The sequence below is a fragment of the Ranitomeya imitator genome, chromosome 1 (genome assembly GCF_032444005.1).
Source record: "Ranitomeya imitator isolate aRanImi1 chromosome 1, aRanImi1.pri, whole genome shotgun sequence".
NCBI lineage: Eukaryota > Metazoa > Chordata > Amphibia > Anura > Dendrobatidae > Ranitomeya > Ranitomeya imitator.
The window spans coordinates 1,056,788,075-1,056,814,593 of NC_091282.1; the positions used below are offsets into that span (position 1 = coordinate 1,056,788,075).

The following is a 26,519-nucleotide window of genomic DNA, read 5'->3' on the forward strand; positions in this document are numbered from 1 at the left end:
ACAGAACAAAAGCTGCCACCAGTGCAGGCTTCGGCCTACACTCTGCTCCTCTCCTCCTCCTGCTGACCCTGGGCTCTAACACCGCCAGTTTTTGCCCGGACGAGCTAGCTGCACAGAGAAAAACACCAGCCAATGTGTTAGTGGGGTTCAGCACCGCCAGCTGTTCCCCAGCTGTGTAGCCGGCAATGTGACCTGCAAACGCCACGCAGGCACATGAACTGAAATTAAAGGGACCCTGCCACCCACCCCAAGGTGTTTCTATGTATAACAGCCACCTTGTACAGCAGTACTGCTGCATTTGTACAAGGTGGCTGACTTTGTCTACTTGCCCACGTTTAATTAAACACGGAAAAAATGTGTCTCATTACAGACCATTACAATGTCCCTGAGGTATGACTTTCCTTTTTAATGACACACAGCACCCCCCTTGTTAGCGCTGCCCGTCTTCTGACATCTTTGGTTGGCTGGCTGCGGCTGTGCGTCCGCCCTGCCTGAAACCACGCTCCTCGTTGTCTTGCTTATTTTGACTGCCAGGGTGTGATTGATGGGCACGAGCAGTGGATATCTTCGCCTGTCTTTACTCATCTCCTTCCGCCTTCTTCAGAATGTGCGGCCTCATGGCCGCGGCATGCGAGAAGGGATCAGATGAGGCCGCCCAGTCTGATGCAGGTGTAAGGACATGAGGGACAGGCGACAAAATTTACTGCGCAAGGTCACGATTCCCAGCTCTGCAGTGTGACTTTATTAAAAGACACTGCGGGTCTGGGTTTCATGGCCATCGCTAACCGCACCGGCCAACATGAAATGAGGTGAGAAGACAGGCATCGCTCATAGCGCATGGCCAAGGGATAACAAGAGCGCAGACTCCTGTACAGCAAATAACTACGCTCAGGAATCTTCGCCCAGCACCTAGGTGTAAATTTTGACACCTGTGCTGCATCTCCTTAAAAAGACAAGTCACGCCTCCACTACTATTTGACAGTATAATGGGCTAAATAGTGTACGTGTTTTATTCAGGGTGTTCAAGGAGCAAACTAAATAGAGCAACCTTTTACTTGTGCAGCATTAATGCTGCACAAGGTGTGGCTCTTGTACCTTGCAACACCTGAGGGGGGGTAAAAGGTTACCTTTGAAATTGGTTCAACTAGGCTTCGGCCTACACTCTGCTCCTCTCCTCCTCCTGCTGACCCTGGGCTCATAACACCGCCAGTTTTAGCCTGGAAGTGCTAGCTGCACAGAGAAAAACACCAGCCAATGTGTTAGTGGGGTTCAGCACCGCCTGCTGTTCCCCCACTGTGTAGCCGGCAAAGTGTCCTGCAAACGCTATGCAGACACAAAGCTGACTCCAGTGCAGGCTTCGGCCTACACTCTGCTCCCCCTGCTTACCCTTTGCTCCAACACCGCTAGTTGGGGCTGTAGGAAGACAATGTTTGATAGGCAAAGCATCCGGGTTCCAGCACCGCCAGCTGGTTCTCGGCAGTGTTTTTGTCACAGGTACTCCCTCGTGCCAAACCTGGTTTCAGCACCGTCAGCTGTTTCCGGGTTGTGTCAAGCTCACTGAGACGCCTATGCTTGCCCCGTCGTGGTGCGGTCGGGTTAGCCAACTCCAGGGTGCCTCCAGTTTAGGAGCTTCCTATGTGGGCTGCGTGAACTGGTAGTCAAGGCTGGTTCTGTAGTGCCAGTAGGCCCAGCTCCCCCTGTAGGACTGTTGGGGTTCGGTAACTGCGGCTGCCTCGCGGCCTAGCTGTTTTCTCCTCTCCTGTGGGCCTTCGGGTCCACCACCTGGTTCCAGCACCGTCAGCTGGTTCCAGGCCGAGCCTTTGGCTTAGGTGCCTCCTCCTGGGTATCCGAGTTCCGCCAACGCCAGGCGGTCCTTGGTAGTGCTTTTAAGCGCGGGCACCTACAGCTTAGTAACCGGGTTCCAGCACCGCCAGCTGGTCCTCGGTGCTATTGGCTCTTGCACACTGGGGCAACGCATCTGGGTTCCAGCACCGCCAGCTGGTTCTCGGCAGTGTTCTTGACACAGGTACTCCCTCATGCCAAGCCTGGTTTCAGCACCGTCAGCTGTTTCCGGGTTGTGTCAAGCTCACTGAGACGCCTATGCTTGCCCCGTCGTGGTGCGGTCGGGTTAGCCAACTCCAGGGTGCCTCCAGTTTAGGAGCTTCCTATGTGGGCTGCGTGAACTGGTAGTCAAGGCTGGTTCTGTAGTGCCAGTAGGCCCAGCTCCCCCTGTAGGACTGTTGGGGTTCGGTAACTGCGGCTGCCTCGCGGCCTAGCTGTTCTCTCCTCTCCTGTGGGCCTTCGGGTCCACCACCTGGTCCAGCACCGTCAGCTGGTTCCAGGCCGAGCCTTTGGCTTAGGTGCCTCCTCCTGGGTATCCGAGTTCCGCCAACGTCAGGCGGTCATTGGTAGTGCTTTTAAGCGCGGGCACCTACAGCTTAGTAACCGGGTTCCAGCACCGTCAGCTGGTCCTCGGTGCCATTGGCTCTTGCACACTGGGGCAACGCATCTGGGTTCCAGCACCACCAGCTGGTTCTCAGCAGTGTTCTTGACACAGGTACTCCCTCGTGCCAAGCCTGGTTTCAGCACCGTCAGCTGTTTCCGGGTTGTGTCAAGCTCACTGAGACGCCTATGCTTGCCCCGTCGTGGTGCGGTCGGGTTAGCCAACTCCAGGGTGCCTCCAGTTTAGGAGCTTCCTATGTGGGCTGCGTGAACTGGTAGTCAAGGCTGGTTCTGTAGTGCCAGTAGGCCCAGCTCCCCCTGTAGGACTGTTGGGGTTCGGTAACTGCGGCTGCCTCGCGGCCTAGCTGTTCTCTCCTCTCCTGTGGGCCTTCGGGTCCACCACCTGGTTCCAGCACCGTCAGCTGGTTCCAGGCCGAGCCTTTGGCTTAGGTGCCTCCTCCTGGGTATCCGAGTTCCGCCAACGTCAGGCGGTCCTTGGTAGTGCTTTTAAGCGCGGGCACCTACAGCTTAGTAACCGGGTTCCAGCACCGCCAGCTGGTCCTCGGTGCCATTGGCTCTTGCACACTGGGGCAACGCATCTGGGTTCCAGCACCGCCAGCTGGTTCTCAGCAGTGTTCTTGACACAGGTACTCCCTCGTGCCAAGCCTGGTTTCAGCATCGTCAGCTGTTTCCGGGTTGTGTCAAGCTCACTGAGACGCCTATGCTTGCCCCGTCGTGGTGCGGTCGGGTTAGCCAACTCCAGGGTGCCTCCAGTTTAGGAGCTTCCTATGTGGGCTGCGTGAACTGGTAGTCAAGGCTGGTTCTGTAGTGCCAGTAGGCCCAGCTCCCCCTGTAGGACTGTTGGGGTTTGGTAACTGCGGCTGCCTCGCGGCCTAGCTGTTCTCTCCTCTCCTGTGGGCCTTCGGGTCCACCACCTGGTTCCAGCACCGTCAGCTGGTTCTCGGCAGTGTCTTTTGCTCTTGTACCTTCTGCTCCCCATCCTGGTTCCAGTACCGTCAGCTGGTTCCGGGCAGAGCCTTTGGCTTAGGTGCCTCCTTCTGGGTATCCAAGTTCCACCAACGTCAGGTGGTCCTTGGTAGTGCTTTCAGGCACGGGTACCTCCTGCTTAGTAACCGGGTTCCAGTAACGTCAGCTGGTCCTCGGTAGTTCCATTGGCTCTTGGACCTTCGGCTACCCATCCGGTTTCCAGTACCGTCAGCTGGTTCTCGGCAGTGTCTTTTGCTCTTGTACCTTCTGCTCCCCATCCTGGTTCCAGTACCGTCAGCTGGTTCCGGGCAGAGCCTTTGGCCTCCTTCTGGGTATCCGAGTTCCGCCAACGTCAGGCGGTCCTTGGTAGTGCTTTTTAGCACGGGTACCTCCTGCTTAGTAACCGGGTTCCAGTAACGTCAGCTGGTCCTCGGTAGTTCCATAGGCTCTTGAACCTTCGGGTAGCCATCCGAGTTCCAGTTCCATCAGCTGGTTCTTGGCATTTTCTCAGCCTTCTTGTACCTTCTGCTACATTTCCAAGCTGAAGACCCTAAAGTCGACGACCCGGAAGACCACCCCGATGACGACGACGACGATGACCCGGAAGACCACCCCGATGACTATGACGGCGGAGACGACGACGGCGGAGACGACGACGGCTGAGACGACGACGGCGGAGATGACGACACTGGAGACGACGACCCTGGAGACGACGACATGGAAGACCGAGAAGCAGAAGAACAAGAGGCTGCAGAACAAAGAGCAGAAGAACATTAAGCATAAGACTTAATATCAGAGCAAAAGATATTATCTAAATTATATGCAGAAGAAGACTAAGCAGTGTATGGGGGTGAGTCCGTTCCTCCTCGTGGTGCCCCTGGATAAAGCCTGATGCTGCAGGCCAAACTGAACGCGGACAAATGTAACTTTTGTGACTGGCAGAACGGAAGGTGTAATCTTCCAACTTTTATAGATAACAACTACGGGAATGCCTGTCACAAATGAGAATATGATGAAGAAGTAGAATAGGAAGAATAATAACAGTGGAATAAAAAGAATATGTAGAATAGGAAGAATAATAATAGTTGAATAAAATGAATATGAAGAATGTAATCAAAAAAAAAAAAAAAGGTAAAGGATGAAGAAGAAGATGAATAAGGTGAAGAAGAAGTTGATGTCAAAGATGCTGATGATGATGAAGATGAAAGTGTGGGAAAAGAAAAAAAAAAAGAAAAAAAAGAAGGGGAAGGGCGTGGAATAGTAAAACATCAATATCTGACAAAATAAAAAAAAAATTTACATAGTCAATATCTTTGTCACTCCGAACGTCTTAAAAAAAAACAAAAAACATGCTATTCTATTTGATTGGGATAAACCTCTATGACTTTAATGTCTCCGCCACCTCCCCAAATACATCCGGCATTATTCTTAGTTGTTTTCCTTCATGTAGAATGAACCTACAAGGCAAGAAAGGGTTTATTTTAATTCCGATATTTTGGTCCCATTGACTTGCATTGGGATCGGGTATCGGTATCGGCGATATCCGATATTTTTTGAATATCGGCCGATCCTATCCGATACCGATACTTTCCGATATCGGAAGGTATCGCTCAACACTAGTGATGGGTTTCACTGTTTCTGAAATATGTCTCCTTATGGTCTATACTGAGAGGAAGTTTGTTCTAAAATTGTGAAGAATCATAAGAACAAGGAATTGATATATACGGAACAGCATAAAAGAGTGAGCCGTTTAAACACTATGTAGACTACTATAGGTGATAGATAGATAGATAGAGTGGGTATGGAAAGTATTCAGAACCCTTTAAATTTTTCACTCTTTGCTTGATTGCAGCCATTTGGTAAATTCAAAAAGTTTATTTTTTTTCTGATTAATGTACACTCTGCACCCCATCTTGACTGAGAAAAACAGAAATGTAGTAATTTTTGCACATTTATTAAAAAGAAAAACTGAAATATCACATGGTCATAAGTATTGAGACCCTTTGCTCACTCATATTTAAGTCACATGCTGTCCATTTCCTTGTCATCCTCCTTGAGATGGTTCTACTCCTTGAGATGGTTTTTGAGCTAAAATCCGCCAGCCAATCGGAGGCTGGCTGGTGACGTCAGTGCGCACGTTGCCAGCGTATGATGTTATTGTCATTCGCCGGCAAGTGCGCGCTCGAACTCCCTGGACAGAACTTAGCCACATGAGCGTGGCAAGGTAAGGAGAAATTTTTTTTTATTTTTATTGAAAGTGGCAGGGGGCAGGATGGGAGACAGGGGGAAGAATGGAGACACGGGGAAAGAATGAAGACACAGAGGGCAAGAATTGAAACACAGGACAGGATGGAGACATAGGGGGCAGGATGGAGACACAGGGGGCAGGATCATGGAGCAGGATGGAGATATGGAGCAGGATCATGTGGCAAGATGGAGACAGATTGGGCAGAATCATGGGGCAGGTTGGAAACAAATAGGGCAGGATAGAGACAGATGGGACAGGATCATGGGGCAGGATGGATACAGATGGGGCAGGATCATTGGGCAGGATGGAGAGAGATGGGGCAGAATCATTGGGCAGGATGGAGACAGATGGGGCAGGATCATGGGGCAGGATGGAGACACATGGTGCAGGATGGATACATGAGGCAGGATGGATATACATGGAGACACATGGTACAGGATGGATACAATGGAGACATTGGGCAGGATCATGGGACAGATGTTGCATCAATACGGGGCAGATGGAGCAGGATCATGGAACATCACATGGGGGCAGGATGGGAGAACATATGGCTGGAGCCAGAAATGAGATACACGGGGGCCAGGATGGGTATATTATTACCATAGGGGCTAATTAAGGGATATTTTTACTGCAGTCATGTATTTTATTTTTTAAGGATACAGTTTTAAATGGGGGGGTGGTCCTGTCTCTGTGCAGAGCGACACTATGTCACCTTTTTTTCTTCATCTGGTGTAGTGTAGAAGTTGGGAAAAACAAGTAATGTGTTCTGCAAGCGGTGCTGTAGATACAGTGCCTTGCGAAAGTATTCAGCCCCCTGGAACTTTTCAACCTTTTCCCACATATCATGCTTCAAACATAAAGTTACCAAATGTAAATTTTTGGTGAAGAATCAACAAGTGGAACACAACTGTGAAGTTGAACGAAATTTATTGGTTATTTTAAATTTTTGTGGAAATTCAAAACCTGAAAATTGGGGCGTGCAATATTATTTGGCCCCTTTACTTTCAGTGCAGCAAACTCACTCCAAAAGTTCATTGTGATTCTCTGAATGACCCAATGTTGTCCTAAATGCCTAATGATGATAAATATAATCCACCTGTGTGTAATCAAGTCCCCGTATAAATGCACCTGCTCTGTGATAGTCTCAGGGTTCTGTTTGTGGGAAAAGGTTGAAAAGTTCCAGGGGGCCAAATAGTTTCACAAGGCACTATAACTGTGTTATTTTCTGCAGAGACGAGCCCTGGCTGGAAGAAGTGATGGCGGTCTGTGCTGGATGAAGATGAAAAGCAAAGAATGACTTCACCTAGAGACGTCACTGGTGAGTCAGTATGTTACCTGTTCACTGACACTATACACTGTATATTATATACAGCAGTCTTATGTACAATGTCACCAGTGATCACTGTATTACCTTTACACTGACACTATATACAGAGCTCCTCTGTATAATTTCATTGTTCACTGTATAACCTGTACAATATATACAGTGGTCATATGTATAATGTCACTGTTGGTCCCTGTATTACCTGTACACTGATACTGTATACAGAGCTCCTGTGTATAATGTCACCAGTAATCACTGTATTACCTGTATCAGACACTGCATACTAATACAGATCTTTTGTACATAATGGCACTTATGGTGATATTAGTATTGCTTTCTTATTAATGATCAGTATTGTAGTATTCAGTCACTATGTGGTAGTAATATGTTGTCCGGCCATGGTGTGGTGGTATTTTTTCCTTTTATGTGATATTATTCTGTCACTGTGGTGATAATAAGTGGTCTGGGTATTGTGTGGCAATATTTGTTCCTTGTATGTGCTGCTATTTGGTCACTATGTGGTGGCAATATGTGGTCTGGTCATGGTTTGGTGGCATTTGTTCCTTGTATGTGATATTATTCGGTCACTGTGGTGGTAATATGTGGTTTGGAAATGGTGTGGCTGTATTTGTTCCTTGTATGTGGTATTATAGGTCACTATGTCGTGGTAATATCGTGTTTGGTCATGGTGCGGTTGTATTTTTCTCTTGTATGTGATATTATTGGAAAAAACAAAATCCAGCTCACCATACCGACATTCCCAAGAGCTCGGAGCACGGAACCGCTGTGTCAGGGCGTAGACGAACAGGAAAGAGAAGGAGATCCAGCTCAACGAAATAGTGAAAAATACATAGTTTATTTCACTTAAAATATAGTGAAAGGACAAAACATCAGCATACAAAAAAATATTATAAAACCAAGGTCAACGCGTTTCCGGTGACTAAGCACCCTTAATCATGATCGGAAACGCGTTGACCTTGGTTTTATAATATTTTTTTGTATGCTGATGTTTTGTCCTTTCACTATATTTTAAGTGAAATAAACTATGTATTTTTCACTATTTCGTTGAGCTGGATCTCCTTCTCTTTCTTATGTGATATTATTGGTCATTTTAAACATTGAAAAATAAATAAAAATATTCCAAAATTGTATTGGATATTTTAACAAATGATTAATAGGATAGAGTAGAGTAGTGCTCAGCCAAAAGAGTCTACCTTGTCTTGGTGGAGACTTAAAAAATCTTTTGGCCAAAACACAAAAGCTGCTGGCTATATGTGTGATCTGGTCATGGAACTGTTAGGCCGGGTCACACTTAAGAGTTCAATGCGAGAAACTCGCATCAAATCCCAGCACTGCCACCGGCACTCGGGAACAGAGTTTGCGCTACATGTATTTCTATGCAGCCGTACGCTCCGATCCCGAGTGCCTACGACAGTGCCAGGACTTGATGCGAGAGACTCACGTGAGTTTCTTGCATTGATCTCGCAAGTGTGACCCCGACCTTCATATGTGATTGGTGAGAAGTGGAGTTTTTCCAAGAGAGAGTGGTGGGGCTGTGGACGGTTCGAGGGGTGGAGCCTGGGCAGAGTCTCGAGGGGGCTCCAAAAATTTTGTCAGTACGGGGCCCTGAAATTCCTAGTGGCAGCCCTGGATAGATAGATAGATAGATTGATAAGATAGATAGATTGATAAGATAGATAGATTGATAAGATAGATAGATTGATAAGATAGATAGATGATAGATTTATATGATAGATAGATAGATAGATAGATAGATGGATAAGTGATAAATATGTTTATAGGATAGATAGATAAGTGATAGATAGCATGGAGAAGATAGATAGATAGATAGATTGATTTATAAGATAGATAGATAGGTGATAGATTTATATTATAGATAGATAGATGGATAAGTGATAAATAGATTTATAGGATATATTGACAAGTGATAGATAGATAGAAAAAATTAGAACAGCATCATATTACCACACTTGTAGTGCAAAGCTCTTCAAACCAATATTCCAATGGCTTCAATCATAGAAGAAAAAAAGGAAAACAGCACACAAAAAATAGAAAAAGTGGGCTTTTAATGCCTGAACGGAGTGGCAACGTTTTGGATATACAATCCTTTTTCAAGCAGTGAACATACAAATGAAGTGAGTATATATAGCTAATACACATGTTCTCTATTAATCACCATTATAGAAATTATCCACAGATCGATAGATAGATAGATAAGCTTTTAGTACAAGAGAGAATAGGAAAGGGGTATAATAAGACCCATCAGAGAAGTGTCACCTTGCCGTGGATGATGGGGAAACATGAATTGGCCAATTTATGCACTAAGAACCTTTGCTTTTTTTGTTAGCACATCTTACTGAAAAAAAAAGCAACAAAGATAAGCTCACCTCCTCTCAGTCCCACCGCACGGATCATGCAGTGGTGCAAGTAGTGTGAAGGTGAAGCAGAAGTCCAGCGTGGGTGATGTCCATAAAAAATAACCAAAGTCCAAAATCCATCTTTATATCCAGAGGCACAAGAAAAAAAATTCATACCAGTGATAGTCACAGGCTTAAAGTGCATTGAAAATCATACGCGTTTCAACGGTCATACCGCCTTAGACAATGACTAAGGCGGTACGACCATCGAAATGCGTATGATTTTCAATGCACTTTAAGCCTGTGACTGTCACTGGTATGAATCACCCGTTTTTGTGTCTCTGGCTATAAAGATGGATTTTGGACTTATGTTCTTTTAATGAAAATGGAATAAAAGTTATTTTTTATGGACATCACCCACGCTGGACTTCTGCTTTACCCACACCTTACTGAGTAACAATACAGCTTGGAGTTAATGTTTCCATGGTTTCTGTATGTCTTGGCCTTCACAGAATGTTGCTGTGCTTTTTTATACATGTTGTGCAGTTACTGCAGCTTGCACCTATTCATACTAATGAGGTGCTTGTCAGGTTTTTCATACAAGTTACTAAAGGCCACATTTGTAAAGATTGACATACAGCACTCTAATATTCTTTAGTAAAATGTTGTTGAATATCCCATTGTATTATTTAATAACTTGTCAGTGCATGCAAATTTATAGCTGTACACAGTTTATTCAATCAGAATGCCTTACAGGCAACATTAGCAATTCATACCACTTTACTGAGAGCTTAGAACTGTAATAGAAAACATAGGCTTTAATTTTCTAGGACCCAGGCGGCTAACTTCTGAAATCTTAAAAATGACCCTATCAGTGATCAAAATAAAAAAAATAGTAAATTTGCTAAAAATAATAAAATTATTTTTTTCTATTTATTTCCATTTTTCCATAAGGGTTAGACTTCGAGAAAAGTTAGGGTTTGGGCTAAAGTTAGGGCTAGGGTTAGAACTAGAGTTAGGGCTAGAGTTAGGGTTGGGATTACGATTATGGTTGGGATTCGGGTTAGTGGCGTGTTAGGGATAGGTTTATGCTTAGGGTTATGGTTAGGGTTGGGATTAGGGTCAGGGGTGTGTTGGGGTTAGGTTTGTGGTTAGGGTTATGGTTAGGGTTGGGATTAGGGTTAGGGGTGTGTTGGGGTTAGATTTGTGGTTAGGGTTATGGTTAGGGTTGTGATTAGGGATAGCGGTGTGTTGGGGTAAGGTTTGTGGTTAGGGTTATGGTTAGGGTTGAGATTAGGGTTAGTCGTGTGTTGGGGTTAGGTTTTTGGTTATGGTTAGGGTTCGGATTAGGGTAAGGGGCGTGTTGGGGTTAGGGTTGTAGTTAGGGTTGTAGTTAGGGTTATGGTTAGGGTTGGGATTAGGGTTAGTGGTGTGTTTGGGTTAGAGTTGGAGTTAGAATTGGGGGTTTCCACTGTTTAGGTACATCAGGGGATCTCCAAACACGACATGGCGCCACCATTGATTCCAGCCAATTTTGCATTCAAAAAGTCAAACGGTGCTCCCTCCCTTCTGAGCCCTGCCATGCACCCAAACAGTGGCTTTTCCCCACATTTTGGGTATCGGCATACTCAGGAGAAATTGCACAAAAGATTTAGTGGTCCATTTTCTCCTGATACCCTTGTGAAAATAAAAAAATTGGTTCCAAAGAAAATTTTTGGTGAAAAAAGTTAAATGTTCATTTTTTATCTTCCACATGTTAGAGGCCGAGTTCCTACCTCTGCACAGAAGGAATCTTGAACCATCTCCGCTGTGGTCTCCCATTCTTCTCCAGCCACAGTGGAGCCTGTCAGCGGAGACGTCGGTCCCAGCGTCTGGTTCAGCCTGATACGATGCAGATGGTTACTGCTGCCTTTCCAGGCTCAGCTATTGTAGCCAGTACTGGTCAGCGGCGAGCAGACGTCTCTGGGACTAAGTCCTGATTTTTCCCTTCTGAGCATGCCCAGGGTAAGTCCTCTCATTGGAGGTCGGGGGTCACATGCTCAGGTATTACAGCAGCTCCCATTGTTCCTCTAGGAAAGTCCTGAAGTGGCTCAGGTACTGTAGCAGCTCCCATTCATCCTCTAGGAAGGTCCTGTAGTTGCTGCAGCTATAAAAGGTTCACATGGCCGCACGGCCATGCGCTAGTATCAGCTAAGTTAAGTATTCTGCGCCAGTGTGGTCATATGTATGTGGTATCAGGGTTCGGCTGAAATATGCCCCTAGAATACCGGCACCTCCCGTGAGGAGTTTTGTGTGAGTGGATTCAGGGCCCAGCTGAAATAAGCCCCTAGAATACCGGCACCTCCGGTGAGGAGTTTTGCGTGTGCTATTCTGACTGCATGACCACTGTTCGCTCTATTTGGTAGATGTGTTCCTCTGTGAAGTTAACAGGGCACAGCGTTCTCTTGTCTTAAGTGACTCTGTGAAGTAACAGAGTTCACTTATACCACCATATAGTACCGTCAGTTACTAGCAGCGGGTTTTACTCCTGCATGGTGGACCCCGGGTTGCGAACGCACCTATTACTCTATAAATATATATTTTGCGCGTTCTGCCAAACCCTAACACCACATTGCGTTAGTTCTCATGAAGCACTTGAAGGGTTAATAAACTTCTTGAACGTTATTTTGCAGACCTTGAAGGGTGCAGTTTTTAGTATGGTGTCACTTTTGGGTATTTTCTGTTATATTGACCCCCCAAAGTCACTTTAAATGTGAAGTGGTCCCTAAAAAAATTGGTTTTGTTAATTTTGTTGGAAAAAGGAGAAATCGCTGGTCAACTTTTAACCCTTATAACTTCCTAACAAAAAAAACTGTTGTTTCCAAAATTGTGCTGATGTAAAGTAGACATTTGGGACATTTTATTTATTTAGTATTTTGTGTGACACCACTCTCTGATTTAAGGGCATAAAAATGTTATACTTTGAAAATTGCAACATTTTTAAAATTTTTCGCTATATTTCCATTTTTTTTTTCATAAATAAACGCACTATAATGAAGTACAATATGTCACGAAAAAACAGTCTCAGCATCAGTGGGATACGTTGAAGCATTCCAGAGTTATAGCCTCATAAATTGACAGTGGTCAGAATTGTAAAAATTGGCTTGGTCATTAAGCACCAAATTGGCTATGTCACTAATGGATTAAATCATAATGACAACCCAAAACATTCAAATGACCCTGATCAAAGTTCACACACCCCATTTCTTAATACCGTGTATTGCCCCCTCTAACATCAGTGACAGCTTGTAGTGTTTTGTGGTAGTTGTGGATGAGGTTCTTTATTTTCTCAGATAGTAAAACTGCCCACTCTTCTTGGCAGAAAGCCTCCAGTTCCTGAAAATTTCTGGGCTGTCTAGCATGAACTGCATGCTTGAGATCTCCTAAGAGTGGCTCAATGATATTCAGGTCAGGAGACTGAGATGGCCACTCTAGAACCTTCACTTTGTTCTGCTGTAGCCAATGACAGGTCAACTTGGCCTTGTGTTTTGGATCGTTGTCATGTTGGAACGTCCAAGTACGTCCCATGCGCAACTTCTGGGCTGATGAGTACAAATTTGCCTTCAGTATATTCTGATAACGTGTTGCATTCATATTTCCTTCAACTTTGACCAAGTTTCCTGTGCCTTTGTAGCTTATTCATCCCCAAAACATCAGCAATCCACCTCCGTGCTTTACAGTAGGAATGGTGTCTCCTTTCATCATAGACCTTGTTGACCTCTCTCCAAATGTAACGTCTATGGTTGTGGCCAAAAAGTTAAATTTAGGTCTCATGAGTCATCACTCCAAATTACCTTGTTCCAGAAGTTTTGAGGCTTGTCTCTGTGCTGTTTTGCATATTGTCGGTGAGATACTTTGTGGCATTTGCACAGTAATGGCTTTCTTCTGATGACCATGCAGCCCATTTTTCTTCAAGTGCCTCCTTATTGTGCATTTTGAAACAGCCATACCGCTAGTTTTCAGAGCGTTCTGTATTTCAACTGATGTTATTTCTGGGTTTTTCTTTGCATTCCAAACAATTTTCCTGACACTTGTGGACTACAGTTTTGTTAGTCTACCTGACTGTGGTTTTATTTTTACAGAACCCCTGATTTTCTATTTGTAAATCACAGTTTGAATTCTGCTGACTGACATTATCAATTCCTTGGATCTCTTTTTGTATCCCTTTCCTGTTTTAAACAGTTCAACTACATTTTCCAATAGATCAGTTGACAATTCTTTTGCTTTCCCCATGACTTACAATCAATCCAGAAATGTCACTGGCTGGATGAAAGATAGAAAAGTCTGTTTGAATCCCAGAAACTCACTCAGCTTTCATGCATACACACTGATTACAAGCAAACAGGTCACAGGTGAGGATGTTACCTTTAGTAGCCATTCAAACCCATTTGTGTCAACTTCTGTGCATGATATCAGGCCAAAATCACCAAGGTATGTGAACTTTTGATCAGAGTCATTTGGATGTTTTGGGCTGTCATTATGATTTAAAAAGAGAAAACACAGTAGTTTGGCAATAAATGTCTTCACCCAACCACTAAGCATGAGTGGGGAAAAGGTTTTGGTGTTATCAATCATATTCTCTGAAAAAAGGCCAAGAAAGCAAAAACTCTTCCGGGGTATGTAAACTTTTGAGCACAACTGTATATGCAGTATAATTTTCTCAAAGCTGAGGTGGAACATGCACTAAACAGCTTTGAGTTCACATTCTGATCTCTTCATTACCACTAGTGGTCCTGCTCATTTGTATTGCATCCTTAAGATCTTTCCGTTAATATTAACACATGACCAACTTCATACATAGTTGAGTTAATTTGCACAGAGAAGATGTATACATTTATATCAATATGGCTTCTATTTTTTCCTCTACATGGCCAAGAAACACAAATATGTCCTCATTTTACATTTATATGCTTGCCATAAAAAACAGTATAGTGATTGGTATATCAATCAAAGGAAGTGGCATGACCTTTCTGCTCATGTCAGCTGAACAGAGACAGTGGGAGAAGAAATAATATAATTAACCACGAGTATAATGTTCATTAGCATTCTGTACACTAAAAATGGACTCCTCGGTGTATCTAACACTTTCACAATCTATGCTTTTTTCCTGAAGCTAAAAGAGGAGTATGTCCAAAATCAGTGGCGTCAATTAAATCTACAGCTTCCTGTGATAATTGTTCTAATGACATTGAATGCTCAGACAACATGAAATGCTGCAATACTGGATGTGGACGCCAATGTGTAAATGCCGGTATGGTTTTATATAGTTATCTTTTATCTATTTTTTGTTGGTGTTCTACTGTTACAAGTGTAGCCAAAAGACTGTTAATGTAAACTTGTCACCGTGTTTGGCCGATATGAATGTAAAGCCACCACCTTTCTATAATGCTGAATATCTGCCCCGAACCCAACCTGAAAGAGAAGAAAAAGAACTTTTATTATACTCACCTACAGGGCAGCCGGGTCCAAGGGGTGTTGCTGGTCTTGGTCTGGCGCCTTCCCTTTTCTTATGATCGCTTCCATCCTTTTTGCTTCAAGTGGATGATGCATCCCTTCGTCATCCACACAGTCTCCCCAGCATCGCTCTCCTGCGCTGGCGTACTTATCTGCCCTGTTGAGGGCTGAGTAAAGTACTGCAGTGCGCAGGTGCCCGGAAAGGTCAGAGAGGCCCAGCGCCTGCGCACTGCAGTACTTTACCCTGCCCTAGTCATGGTAGAGAAGCACGTCTGCGCAAGAGCTCAATGATGGGGAGACAGTGTGGATGACATAGGGACACATCATCCACATGAAGCAAAAAGAATGATGATCAAAAGAAGATGGAAGGCACCAGACCAAAAACATCGACACGCCTTGGAGCGGACCGCCCCACAGGTGAGTATAATAAAAGCTCTTTTTCTTCTCATGCAGGTTAGGTTTGGGGCACATGTACAGCATTATAGAAAGCTGTTTATCAGGCCTGAAAGGTGATGGCTGTAACTCATATCGGTCAAACCTGGAGGCAGGTTCCCATTAAATTATAGAAATTTCATAGAAATCAATGTATGCATTACACTTACAACACTGTTATTGATTAGGCTCATGATTATGAAGTCTGCATAGCATTGCATGAAAAACATCGTCTTCATGTGCTTTCAAATCAGCTCCATTGGGTGCCATATGTATTATTCTCCCATAGAAGTAATAGAAATACTTCATCTGATGAAACGTGAAACTGTTTTTTTTTTGTGTCTGACAAAAGATGATGGAAGTTGTTGCAACTTCTGATTTTTCTCATGTCAAAGGCTTTCTCCACTTCAGGCAACCTAGCCATATTTTAATGTACAATTTGTCCTAAGCAGTATGTAGTTTCATATTTAGAATTTCATTTTGACTGTTTCCTTTAGAACGTCTTGGATTCTGCTCATTAAATGACCTGCCAGTGAAAGAAGGTGTAACTGAAGATCCAAAATGTTTCAGTGATTTTGACTGTCCTAAAAATACTAAATGTTGTGAGCGTGGACCTTCAAAAGACTGCATGCTATTATTAAACGGTATTATTTTCTTGTTACTGAAGTTTTATTAGTTGCTAAAGACCCTTCTGTGTGGAGTAGAGATATCTCAATGATTGTTAATATTCCATATAAATATATAAGCTATGGAATGTATAATTTCAAAGCATAAGGCGGAAATTTTTTATATGCCTTGGAGCAATAATACAATAAATTTTACGCAGAGCCCCAAAGACCTTTCAGCATCCGAGCATTTTGCACAAGTCCAGATTAATATACTGTTTGGGCACTAGCAATATATTCAATCCTGTAAATAATGACAAGAATGTAACTGTTGTTGTTGGTGTGATAATAAGCTGCAATTATTCATAGTGTTGACTATCATAAATATTATAATGGTATATTTTATCTTTTTTTTGTTCATTACTTGTTTAGAAAAACCAGGAAAATGTCCTGACGTCTGTGAACCAAAGTCTGACCTTAAATGCTCTACTGATAGAGATTGTCCAGATAATCTGAAGTGCTGTCCTCACTGCAATCAGACGTGCGCTGTGCCTGTTAAAGGTAACAGCTTCTCAAATATCAAATAGGTTCACTTGGTTGTAAGTTATGATGTGAAAAACAATGTTTGATTTAATTACTATATGAAAAATTGACAGCAGTTCTCTTTCATGTGAACGGATGATCCGACAGAACAAAGTAGAAGACACTGAAACCAAAAAAATTTAATTATGATTTCACAAACAAAAATGTCATACTGACACAACACATCGTTAGCTGACATCGGGAGTCATTTCTTTTATTTGTCTTAAATGACAACATAACAATGTGTCACTATTGTGCTTCAACAAAGTATAAATGCAAATTACTGCATTTCCATTAGTATTAATGGATGTGAAAGTAACTATAAAAAAGTAAAAAAGAGCGTGACCATGCTGGACTGCTATAGTAATGGAAACGGAAATCAATATATCATCAAGCCTAAATGACAAACATAATGAGCACCTTTCAAGGACAATATGTTTTCTACTTAAAGGAGTGGTCCAAAGGCCAAAGATTTGTTCATTCTAAATCTCTATCTATTTAGTGCCATAAACTAAACTATCTTATAATATACTCGCAGTAAAAATTCCCTGTCCTTCCCTAACTACACTATCTAACTGAGATTACATTTTTTTTACCTACTTCCTTTTTTATAACTCTTCATTTGAGAATCTCAATGCATGCTGAGATGCTCAAGTGAAGCATCATCAGGGAGCAGAGGCTACTGCCACAGCCCCTGCCTCATCCCTGAAACAAAGCGTCATCAGTGGCACTCTTTTCAGAGGCTGTTAGTCCCTGCGTGCTGTGCACTGTGCGATGTGCACAATGACAGCTCGCTCTTTGTTGCCGGCGCATATCAGAAGTAATGATCCGGAAATAGAGCGGTGTCTGTAATCCCACCATGCAGAGACTAGTATTGTGACTGGGGGAATGGGAATGGTTTCTGCACTCAGTGTATTCTGACATTGTTCTGTTTCTGACTCATTACTGTAGATCTGAGCCAACAACAGAGAGCAAACTGTCATTGTGCATATCACACAGTGACAGAGCAGACTTAGCCCCTGAAATAAGCGTCACTGATTATGCTTCATTTCAGAAGGAGTCAGAAATGACTGCAGTTACCGCAGAATCTCTTTCCTGATGATCCTTCATTTGAGTATCCCAGCATGCACTGGGTTTCTCAAAAGAAGCGTCATTGAAAAGGAGAGAAAAAAATTAGAAAAGCAATTAGATAGTGTAGTTAGAGAATAGTAGGCAATTTTTAATGCAAGTATATTAAATAATAGTTTACAAAAAAGTTTACAGAAAACGTTTACAAAAAATCTGAAGGTGAGCTCATTATGACGAGGAATTTGTAACTCTTATACCTGTCTTTTTAAACTCCCCTGTGCTGATTTATGACCACAGACTAGATCAGGCCGGGGCCAAGCTTTAGGCTATGTGCACACGTTGCGGATTAGGCTTAGGAATTTCTTGTGCGGATTCTGCCTCTCCTGGCAGAAAACGCACCTGCGGATTTGTCGCGTTTTTTGTGCGGTTCCGCAGCATTTTTTGTGCGTTTTTGCTGCAGTTTTCTTGCAGATATACTGCGTTTTTTACCCCTGCGGTTTTCTATAATGGAATGGGCACAAAAACGCTGCAGATTCATAAAAAAGAAGTGACATGCTACTTCTTTTAACCCGCAGCGTTTCCGCAGCAGATTTTCCGCAAACTGTGCACAGCATTTTTTTTTCTCATTGATTTACATTGTACTGTAAGTCAATTGCGGATCTGCAGCGTTTCTGCACCTCAAAAAACGCTGCAGATCCGCAGAGAATCCGCAACGTGTGCACATAGCCTTAAAGTGGTTTTACATCAGCATAAAAGCACTTTGAAAAAGACAGATAAGAATTAAAAAACTCCCCTCACAACATCCTCACTGAGGGATACTTAGTTAACTCAATCTGCAGCCAGCCATATGAAGAAAAGCAAGGAGCATTTTTGAATTTAAACAATTATTTTGCTCTCCCAAGAGATAAGCCAATGATAGAAGTTTTATGTAGCGGCTTAGCCCATTCTTTGAAAAAGCATAGACTCTTGGCCAAGCCTAGTGTTTATGGGTATGAAGAAGTTGAGGTAGATAGCTATTGGCCGAATGTGCTATCTACTAACAGTTATCTAAGTATCTGAGGGATATTGGCAACTTAAACCATAAAACAAAAAAAAGTTTACGAGATAATTGACACCCATAAACTATGGCGGATAAGGAGCAATGAAACCCTGCAAAGTGCCCTGGATGAAGCTGCTCCTCCTATACATAAAACAACTCGGCACAGACGGCAACAACCGTGGCACACGCTGCAAACACGTTTCCTGCAGCGGTGCTCCAGGTGCGCAGAACGTCTGTGGAGAAAATCTAATCTACCCGAAGATTTCATCCATTATAAGTTCATGCTAAAGACATACAATTCTGCCCTTCACCTCTCCAAACAAACCTACTTCAACACCCTCATCACCTCCCTGTCCAATAACCCTAAACGTCTCTTTGACACGTTCCAGTCCCTACTCAACCCAAGAGCGCAGGCCCCAACCACGGATCTCCGTGCTGACAATCTGGCCAATTACTTCAAAGAAAAAATTGACCATATTCGACAGGAAATCATCTCCCAATCTCTTCATACCATGCACTGTCCTCCCTCCCCCACTGCATCTAGTTCACTCTCTGACTTTGAACCAGTTACAGAAGAAGAAGTAAGCAGGCTCCTTGCATCTTCTCGCCCGACCACTTGCACCAGTGACCCCATTCCGTCACATTTCCTCCAGTCCCTTTCCCCGGCTGTCACCTCTCACCTAACTAAAATATTCAACCTTTCCCTCACTTCCGGTATTTTTCCCTCCTCATTTAAGCATGCCATCATACATCCATTACTTAAAAAACCATCCCTCGACCAAAACTGTGCCGCTAATTATAGACCTGTCTCTAATCTTCCCTTCATCTCTAAACTCCTCGAACGCCTGGTCCACTCCCGTCTTACCCGCTATCTCTCAGATAACTCTCTTCTCGACCCTCTTCAATCTGGTTTCCGCTCTTTACACTCTACTGAAACTGCCCTCACTAAAGTCTCTAATGACCTACTAACAGCTAAATCTAATGGTCACTACTCCATGCTAATCCTCTTGGATCTCTCTGCAGCATTTGATACTGTGGATCATCAGCTCCTCCTCACTATGCTCCGCTCCATCGGCCTCAAGGACACCGTTCTCTCCTGGTTCTCCTCCTATCTCTCTGACCGATCCTTCACTGTATGTTTCGCTGGTTCCTCCTCCTCTCACCTTCCCCTTACTGTTGGGGTTCCTCAAGGATCAGTCCTAGGCCCCCTCCTCTTCTCTTTGTATACTGCCCCTATTGGACAAACAATCAGTAGATTTGGCTTCCAGTACCATCTCTATGCTGACGACACCCAACTATACACTTCTTCTCCTGATCTCACGCCTGCCTTATTAGAAAACACCAGTGATTGTCTTACCGCTGTCTCTAGCATCATGTCCTCCCTCTATCTGAAACTAAACCTGTCAAAAACTGAACTCCTCGTGTTTTCTCCCTCTACTAACCTACCTTTGCCTGACATTGCCATCTCCGTTTGCGGTTCCACCATTACTCCAAAGCAACATGCCCGCTGCCTTGGGGTCATCCTTGATTCTGACTTTTCATTCACCCCCCACATCCGATCACTGGCTCGCTCTTCTTACCTGCATCTCAAAAACATTTCTAGAATTCGCCCTTTTCTTACTTTCGACTCTGCAAAAACTCTTACTGTTTCACTTATTCATTCTCGTCTGGACTATTGTAACTCTCTACTAATCGGCCTCCCTCTTACCAAACTCTCCCCGCTCCAATCTGTCCTGAATGCTGCTGCCAGGATCATATTCCTCACCAACCGTTACACCGATGCCTCTACCTTGTGCCAGTCATTACACTGGTTACCCATCCACTCAAGAATCCAGTACAAAACTACTACCCTCATCCACAAAGCACTCCATGGCTCAGCACCACCCTACATCTCCTCTCTGGTCTCAGTCTACCACCCTACCCGTGCCCTCCGCTCCGCTGATGACCTCAGGTTAGCATCCTCAATAATCAGAACCTCCCACTCCCGTCTCCAAGACTTTACACGTGCTGCGCCGATTCTTTGGAATGCACTACCTAGGATAATACGATTAATCCCCAATCCCCACAGTTTTAAGCGTGCCCTAAAAACTCATTTGTTCAGACTGGCCTACCGCCTCAATGCATTAACCTAACGATCCCTGTGTGGCCTATATTAAAAAAAAAAAAAAATTAATTAACTGGTTCATGCAGCTTTACATGAACACCCAAGCCTTACACTATGGCTGGTCCGAATAACTATAGCAATTGTTACCATCCACCTCTCGTGTCTCCCCTTTTCCTCATAGTTTGTAAGCTTACGAGCAGGGCCCTCACTCCTCTTGGTATCTGTTTTGAACTGTATTTCTGTTATGCTGTAATGTCTATTGTATGTACAAGTCCCCTCTATAATTTGTAAAGCGCTGCGGAATATGTTGGCGCTATATAAATAAAAATTATTATTATTATTATTATTATCCTTGAGAGCTGCTTAAGATATAGGAGCGACAAGATCCTAATAAAAACGGGCTCACTGATGAATCCTTGGTTAACTTATTCTGCAGACAGCAATGTGCTCAGGATCAAAGAGCATGGTTAAACTAAAAGGTGCAATTTGTTTTAACCTTTCACACCAAAATCAGTTTATGTATTACTGACCCGGGGTATTTTCATTTTTCCGTTTTTGTTTTTCGCTCCCCTCCTTCCCAGAGCCATAACTTTTGTATTTTTCCATCAATATGGCCATGTGAGGGCTTATTTTTTGCGGGGCCAGCTCTTGATTTGAACGACATTATTGGTTTTACCATGTCATGTACTAGAAAACGGGAAAAAAAAATCCAAGTGTGGTGAAATTGCAAAAAAAAGTGCAATCCCACACTTGTTTTTTTGTTTGGCTTTTTTGCTAGGTTCACTAAATGCTAAAACTGACCTGACATTATGTTTCTCCAGATCATTACGAGTTTATAGACACCAAACATGTATAGGTTCTTTTTTATTTAAGTGGTGAAAAAAAATTCCAAACTTTGCTAAAAAAAAAAAAAAATTCTGATACCCGTGGCGTCTCCATTTTTCGTGATCTGGGGTCGGGGGGGGCTTATTTTTTGTGCGCTGAGCTGACATTTTTAATTAAAATATTTTGGTGCAGATACGTTTTTTTGATCGCCCGTTATTGCATTTTAATGCAATGTCATGGCAACCAAAAAACTTAATTCTGGCGTTTCAATATTTTTCTCGCTACGCCGTTTTGAAATCAGGTTAATCCTTTTTCTTATTGCTAGATCAGGCGATTTTAAACTCGGCGATACCAAATATGTGTAGCTTGGATTTTTGTTTTATTGTTTTATTTTGAATGGGGTGAAAGTGGGGTGATTTAAACTTTTATATTTTTTTATTTTTTTCATATTTTTTAAAAACATTTTTTTTAACTTTTGCCATGCTTCAATAGCCTCCATGGGAGGCTAGAAGCTGGCACAACTCAATCGGCTCAGATACATATCAGCGAAGCTCAGGTTGCTCCTATGTAGCTGAATTCCTGCATTGCTATGAGCACCGACCACAGGATGGCGCTCATAGCAATCCGCATCAACAACCATAGAGACCTCTGGTTGTTATGCCGACGCATCACTGACCCCCGATCATGTGACAGGGGTCAGCTCATTTCTGGCCGGATGACCAGAAGCGGTAGTTAAATGCCGCTGTCAGCGTTTGACAGCGACATTTAACTAGTTAATAGCGGCAGGTGAGTTGTGATTCCTCCCGCCGCTATTGCGGGCACATGTGAGCTGTTCAAAACAGCTGGCATGTCCCGACTTTGATGCGGGCTCACCGACGGAGCCCGCATCAAAGCAGGGGATCTGTCATCAGACGTACTATCCCGTCTGAGGTCAGAAAGGGGTTAAACATTTTATATATATACATGGTGGTCCAAAAGTAGGTGGACAGAAAATAATAACATTTATTTTGATTTATTATTATTATTTATTTTGAATTTTTATTCTGTTAAACCAGAGAGTTATGTGACACAAAATAGTTTATAAATAACATTTCCCACATGTCTACTTTACATCAGCACAATTTTGGGAACACATTTTTTTTTGTTAGGAAGTTATAAGGGTTAAAAGTTGACCAGCGATTTCTCATTTTTACAACAAAATTTACAAAACCATTGTTTTTAGGGATCACCTGACATTTGAAGTCAGTTTGAGGGGTCTATATGGCTGAAAATACCCAAAAGTGAAACCATTCTAAAAACTGCACCCCTTAAGGTGCTCAAAATCACATTCAAGAAGTTTATTAACCCTTCTGGTGTTTCACAGCAGCAAAAGCAATATGGAAGAAAAAAATGAACATTTAACTTTTTAGTCACAAAAATGATCTTTTAGCAACAATTTTTTTTATTTTCCCGAGGGCAAAAAGAGAAAGTGGAGCGCAAAAGTTGTCCAATTTGTCCCGAGTATCCTGAAACCTCATATGTGGGGGTAAACCACCGTTTGGGCGCATGGCAGGGCTCGGAAGAGAACTAGTGATGTTTTGGATTGTAGACTTAGATGGAATTGTCTGCGGGCGTCATGTTGTGTTTGCAAAGCCCCTGATGTACCTAAACAGGAGAAACCCCCCACAAGTGAAATTAGACCCCCCCCAAGAAACTTATCTAGATGTGTGGTGAGAACTTTGAACCCCAAATACCGTGTTGGATAAATCTCCCCCTTCATTACCCTATTACACATTCTGTCCACCTACTTTTGGTCCACCCTGTATATATCACTTTATGTGGTAATAACTCTAAAATGATTCTGGATATTCCAGTGATTCTGAAGATGATTGTCATGACATTGCACATTATGTTAGTGGTAAGTTTAGGTGGATATGATTTGCTTTTATTTATCAAAATATCTGACATTTCAGAAAATTTTTTAACAAAAAGTATTTGGAGCTTTGAATTTTTATGATCCTAAAACATACATTACAGTCAGTCAATACAGAATAGTTAACTTTACATCAACATCATAATTGAAAAATGATTCTTTTGCTAGAATGTTAGAAAAGATAAAAGTTTAGCAACAATTTTTCATTTTTTTTCAATTTATGAAGTGAATTTGAAGGGCCTATATATTAGAAAAGCCCAAAACAAGATCCTACTTTAAAAACTGCACCCTTTGACGTATTCAGAACTGCATTCAAAAAGCCTGCTAACCCTTTATGTGCTTCAGAAGAATTAATGGAATGAAGAAGGAAAAAATGAAAAAATGTAGTTTTTTTTTTGTTACTAAAATGTTTTTACATTTTTAGGTGTTGTAGCGTTTCCCTTAATTCGGGTCTTGGGGGACACTCGCTTGGCACGGGAATAACGCATACAGGCTCAGTTTTCTTACAAAACACAGTTTCTTAGGTTTATTTCACATCCACATAAACAACATCTTCAGGAACTTGACAACAGCATGAACACCGTCTGTACATATTCAGCTTTATCACAGTACCTCACTGATCCCGATCAGCATAACACACGGTTTTCAGACCGTTACCCGTTGACAACCTACACGGGTTCCTGGACACCGCTTGGCCTCAGAGGTGCCCCAGACACAATGTCTCTCTCTTTCTTTCACTCTGACCCCGGTCAGTACAACACGGATCTCCATCCGTTACCTGTTGGTGCCGCACAGGTTCTCGGATACCTCTCTTCCTTAGAGGCATCCCACAGACATTTTCACTCTTCCTTTCATTCTGACCCCGGTCAGTACAACACGGATCTCCATCCGTTACCTGTCGTCGCTTCATAGCTGCACAGGTTCTCGGATACCTCTCTTCCTTAGAGGCATCCTTCCGACATTCTCACTCTGACCCCAGTCAGTGCAACACGGATCTCCATCCGTTCCACAGTCTGGTCCGTGTGAGTTCCAGAGCCCCTGCCATGTGCTCTTCAGGGAGATGACACTCCCAACACATGGGGCTCTCCAGGACCTTCCAGCACAGACCATTCAGGTCCACACTCAGAGCCCATGTGACCAGACCTCAGTCACATTATATGGTTGTAACCACTCCCCTAGATGGGAGTGTGTGTGTGTGGCTAGTCTGACCCTCCCATCTCTCAGAACTAGCCTGCCAGCCTCCCTAGTTAAACAACACACTTCACTTGTAGAACTACAGGTCCCTGAACATCCTTACTTCAGGCTGACAGTGCAGAGTGGCTTCCTCTGCAACACACACACCGGCCATTCACAACAATGCTTGACTTTGACTCATCACCACAGTTACATCTGCGATTGCTATCCATTCCGATGGCCTCAATACGCACTCTGGGAAGCTCATACAGCGCCCCTACCTATAACATAGGTCACTATACTACATATTACCCCCCTCTGTTCAAACCCGTAGGTTTGAACACTTATCACACCCCCTTGCTAGGTTTCTCAACATGTAAGTCTTGAATTCCAGTCTTCAAGTCACAGTCCGTCTGCGTCACCAGACCTTTAGTCACCACTTACACAGGTCATATTTTTTGGTATGGCTGCCCCCGCCATCCTGACGTCACTTTGTGGAGTACTGTCGTTCCCCTGTGTCAGTGTTTCTGTCAGCACACCATTGTACTCAGTCCTAGTGGTTGCTACTGGAAATGTCACAGTCACCCCCCGGAGTCTGTGTCACACCCCACAGTACTGTGAACCCTCAAGTTCCTTTATAACTGGGTGTCAGCTCCACTCGTTTTATCTATCACATCACTAACAGTCATATTGTAGGCCACATCAGGTGACATCCTGTCTGTAAGTTGGAACCGTCCACCATCTTCCTTGGTCACGCCTAACTTAGGACTGTCAACTATAGGGGGTGCATACTCTGCATTAATTTTCATACATATTAATTCCACAGACACTTTGTCCACCAGTCCCACAGGGTTTCCATATCTCGCCCTATTACCATAGCGTACAGTAAGTCCGGAACTACCCTTACATCGTGGTACGTGGACTTCTCTGTCATGTCAATGTAGAGGCAGGCTGTCAAATGTCCTTTAACGTCCCCCACCTGTATCATTCATACTTGTCCCTAACCCAGGTGACACAGTGCATTCAGAAGGGGTTTTCAGCAAAGTCGCTTTACTCTCTGGGTCTATCAGTCCTATCACACATTCTCCATCCAACAAAAAGGAGCACTGTCGAGATACATCATTAACTGAGCAATTTACAGTAGAGCATGGACCTGCATAGCACAATTGCACCTGGGGCCCACCGGTCTGCACCACCCCTTTAACTTCAGGAGGCTCCGCCCCTTTTTTGGGGGGAAACTGGAATTCCCCGGATCTCCACACCTTTTTGGGCCATTATCCTTGTTTGGGTTGCCACCCCCTCTTGGGATTCCACCCCCTTTAGGGTCTTCACCCCCCTTTTGGGACACAACCCCTTTTTGGGCAACTACTACCTTTTGGGGATACCGCCCCCTTTAGGGTCATTACCCCCTTTTGGGACTCCACCCCCTTTTGGGCAACTATGCTCCTTTGGGATACCGTCCCCTTTTGGGACTCCACCCCTTTTTAGCAACCATCCCTGTTTGAGTCACCACCCCTTTATTGGGACACCACCCTATTAGGGACAACACCCCTTCCCTGGGGTACACTCCATGGACTCCCCACAGTACTTTCAGGCCCCAGTTCGCACAGTACACCAATGTGACTCTGGCCTTGCACTGGCCCTTTAAGAGTCTGCAAAAAAAAGTTTTTTCTTTTTTTTTTTCTTTAACACTTCACCAGCTCCTGCTGGCAACCACAAGCCGCTGCTGCTGAACCTCTTGCTGCAACTGCAGCTGCACTCCACAATGCTCTGTACGGCTCCACTGCAGACTTAATGGACCCGCCAATCCACAGCAAGACGCTTGTCACCTTTGTAACCCCGCCGAGTTACAGGCTAGACGCAATCTTCGTGGCCCCGCCGAGCCACAGCAATTAATTCCACATGTG

The 26,519-nt window shown here is 43.7% G+C and overlaps 1 protein-coding gene across 1 annotated transcript in view; it reads left to right on the forward strand.

Annotated features, from left to right (window-relative positions):
• LOC138658280 (perlwapin-like) overlaps positions 1–26,519 on the forward strand; it is a 46,806-nt gene that overhangs the window by 12,144 nt on the left and 8,143 nt on the right. Inside the window, exons 2-4 of the mRNA XM_069745761.1 lie at positions 14,532–14,669; positions 15,802–15,948; positions 16,342–16,470. Coding sequence (XP_069601862.1) covers positions 14,532–14,669; positions 15,802–15,948; positions 16,342–16,470 — 414 coding nt within the window. The remainder of the gene's footprint in view (positions 1–14,531; positions 14,670–15,801; positions 15,949–16,341; positions 16,471–26,519) is intronic.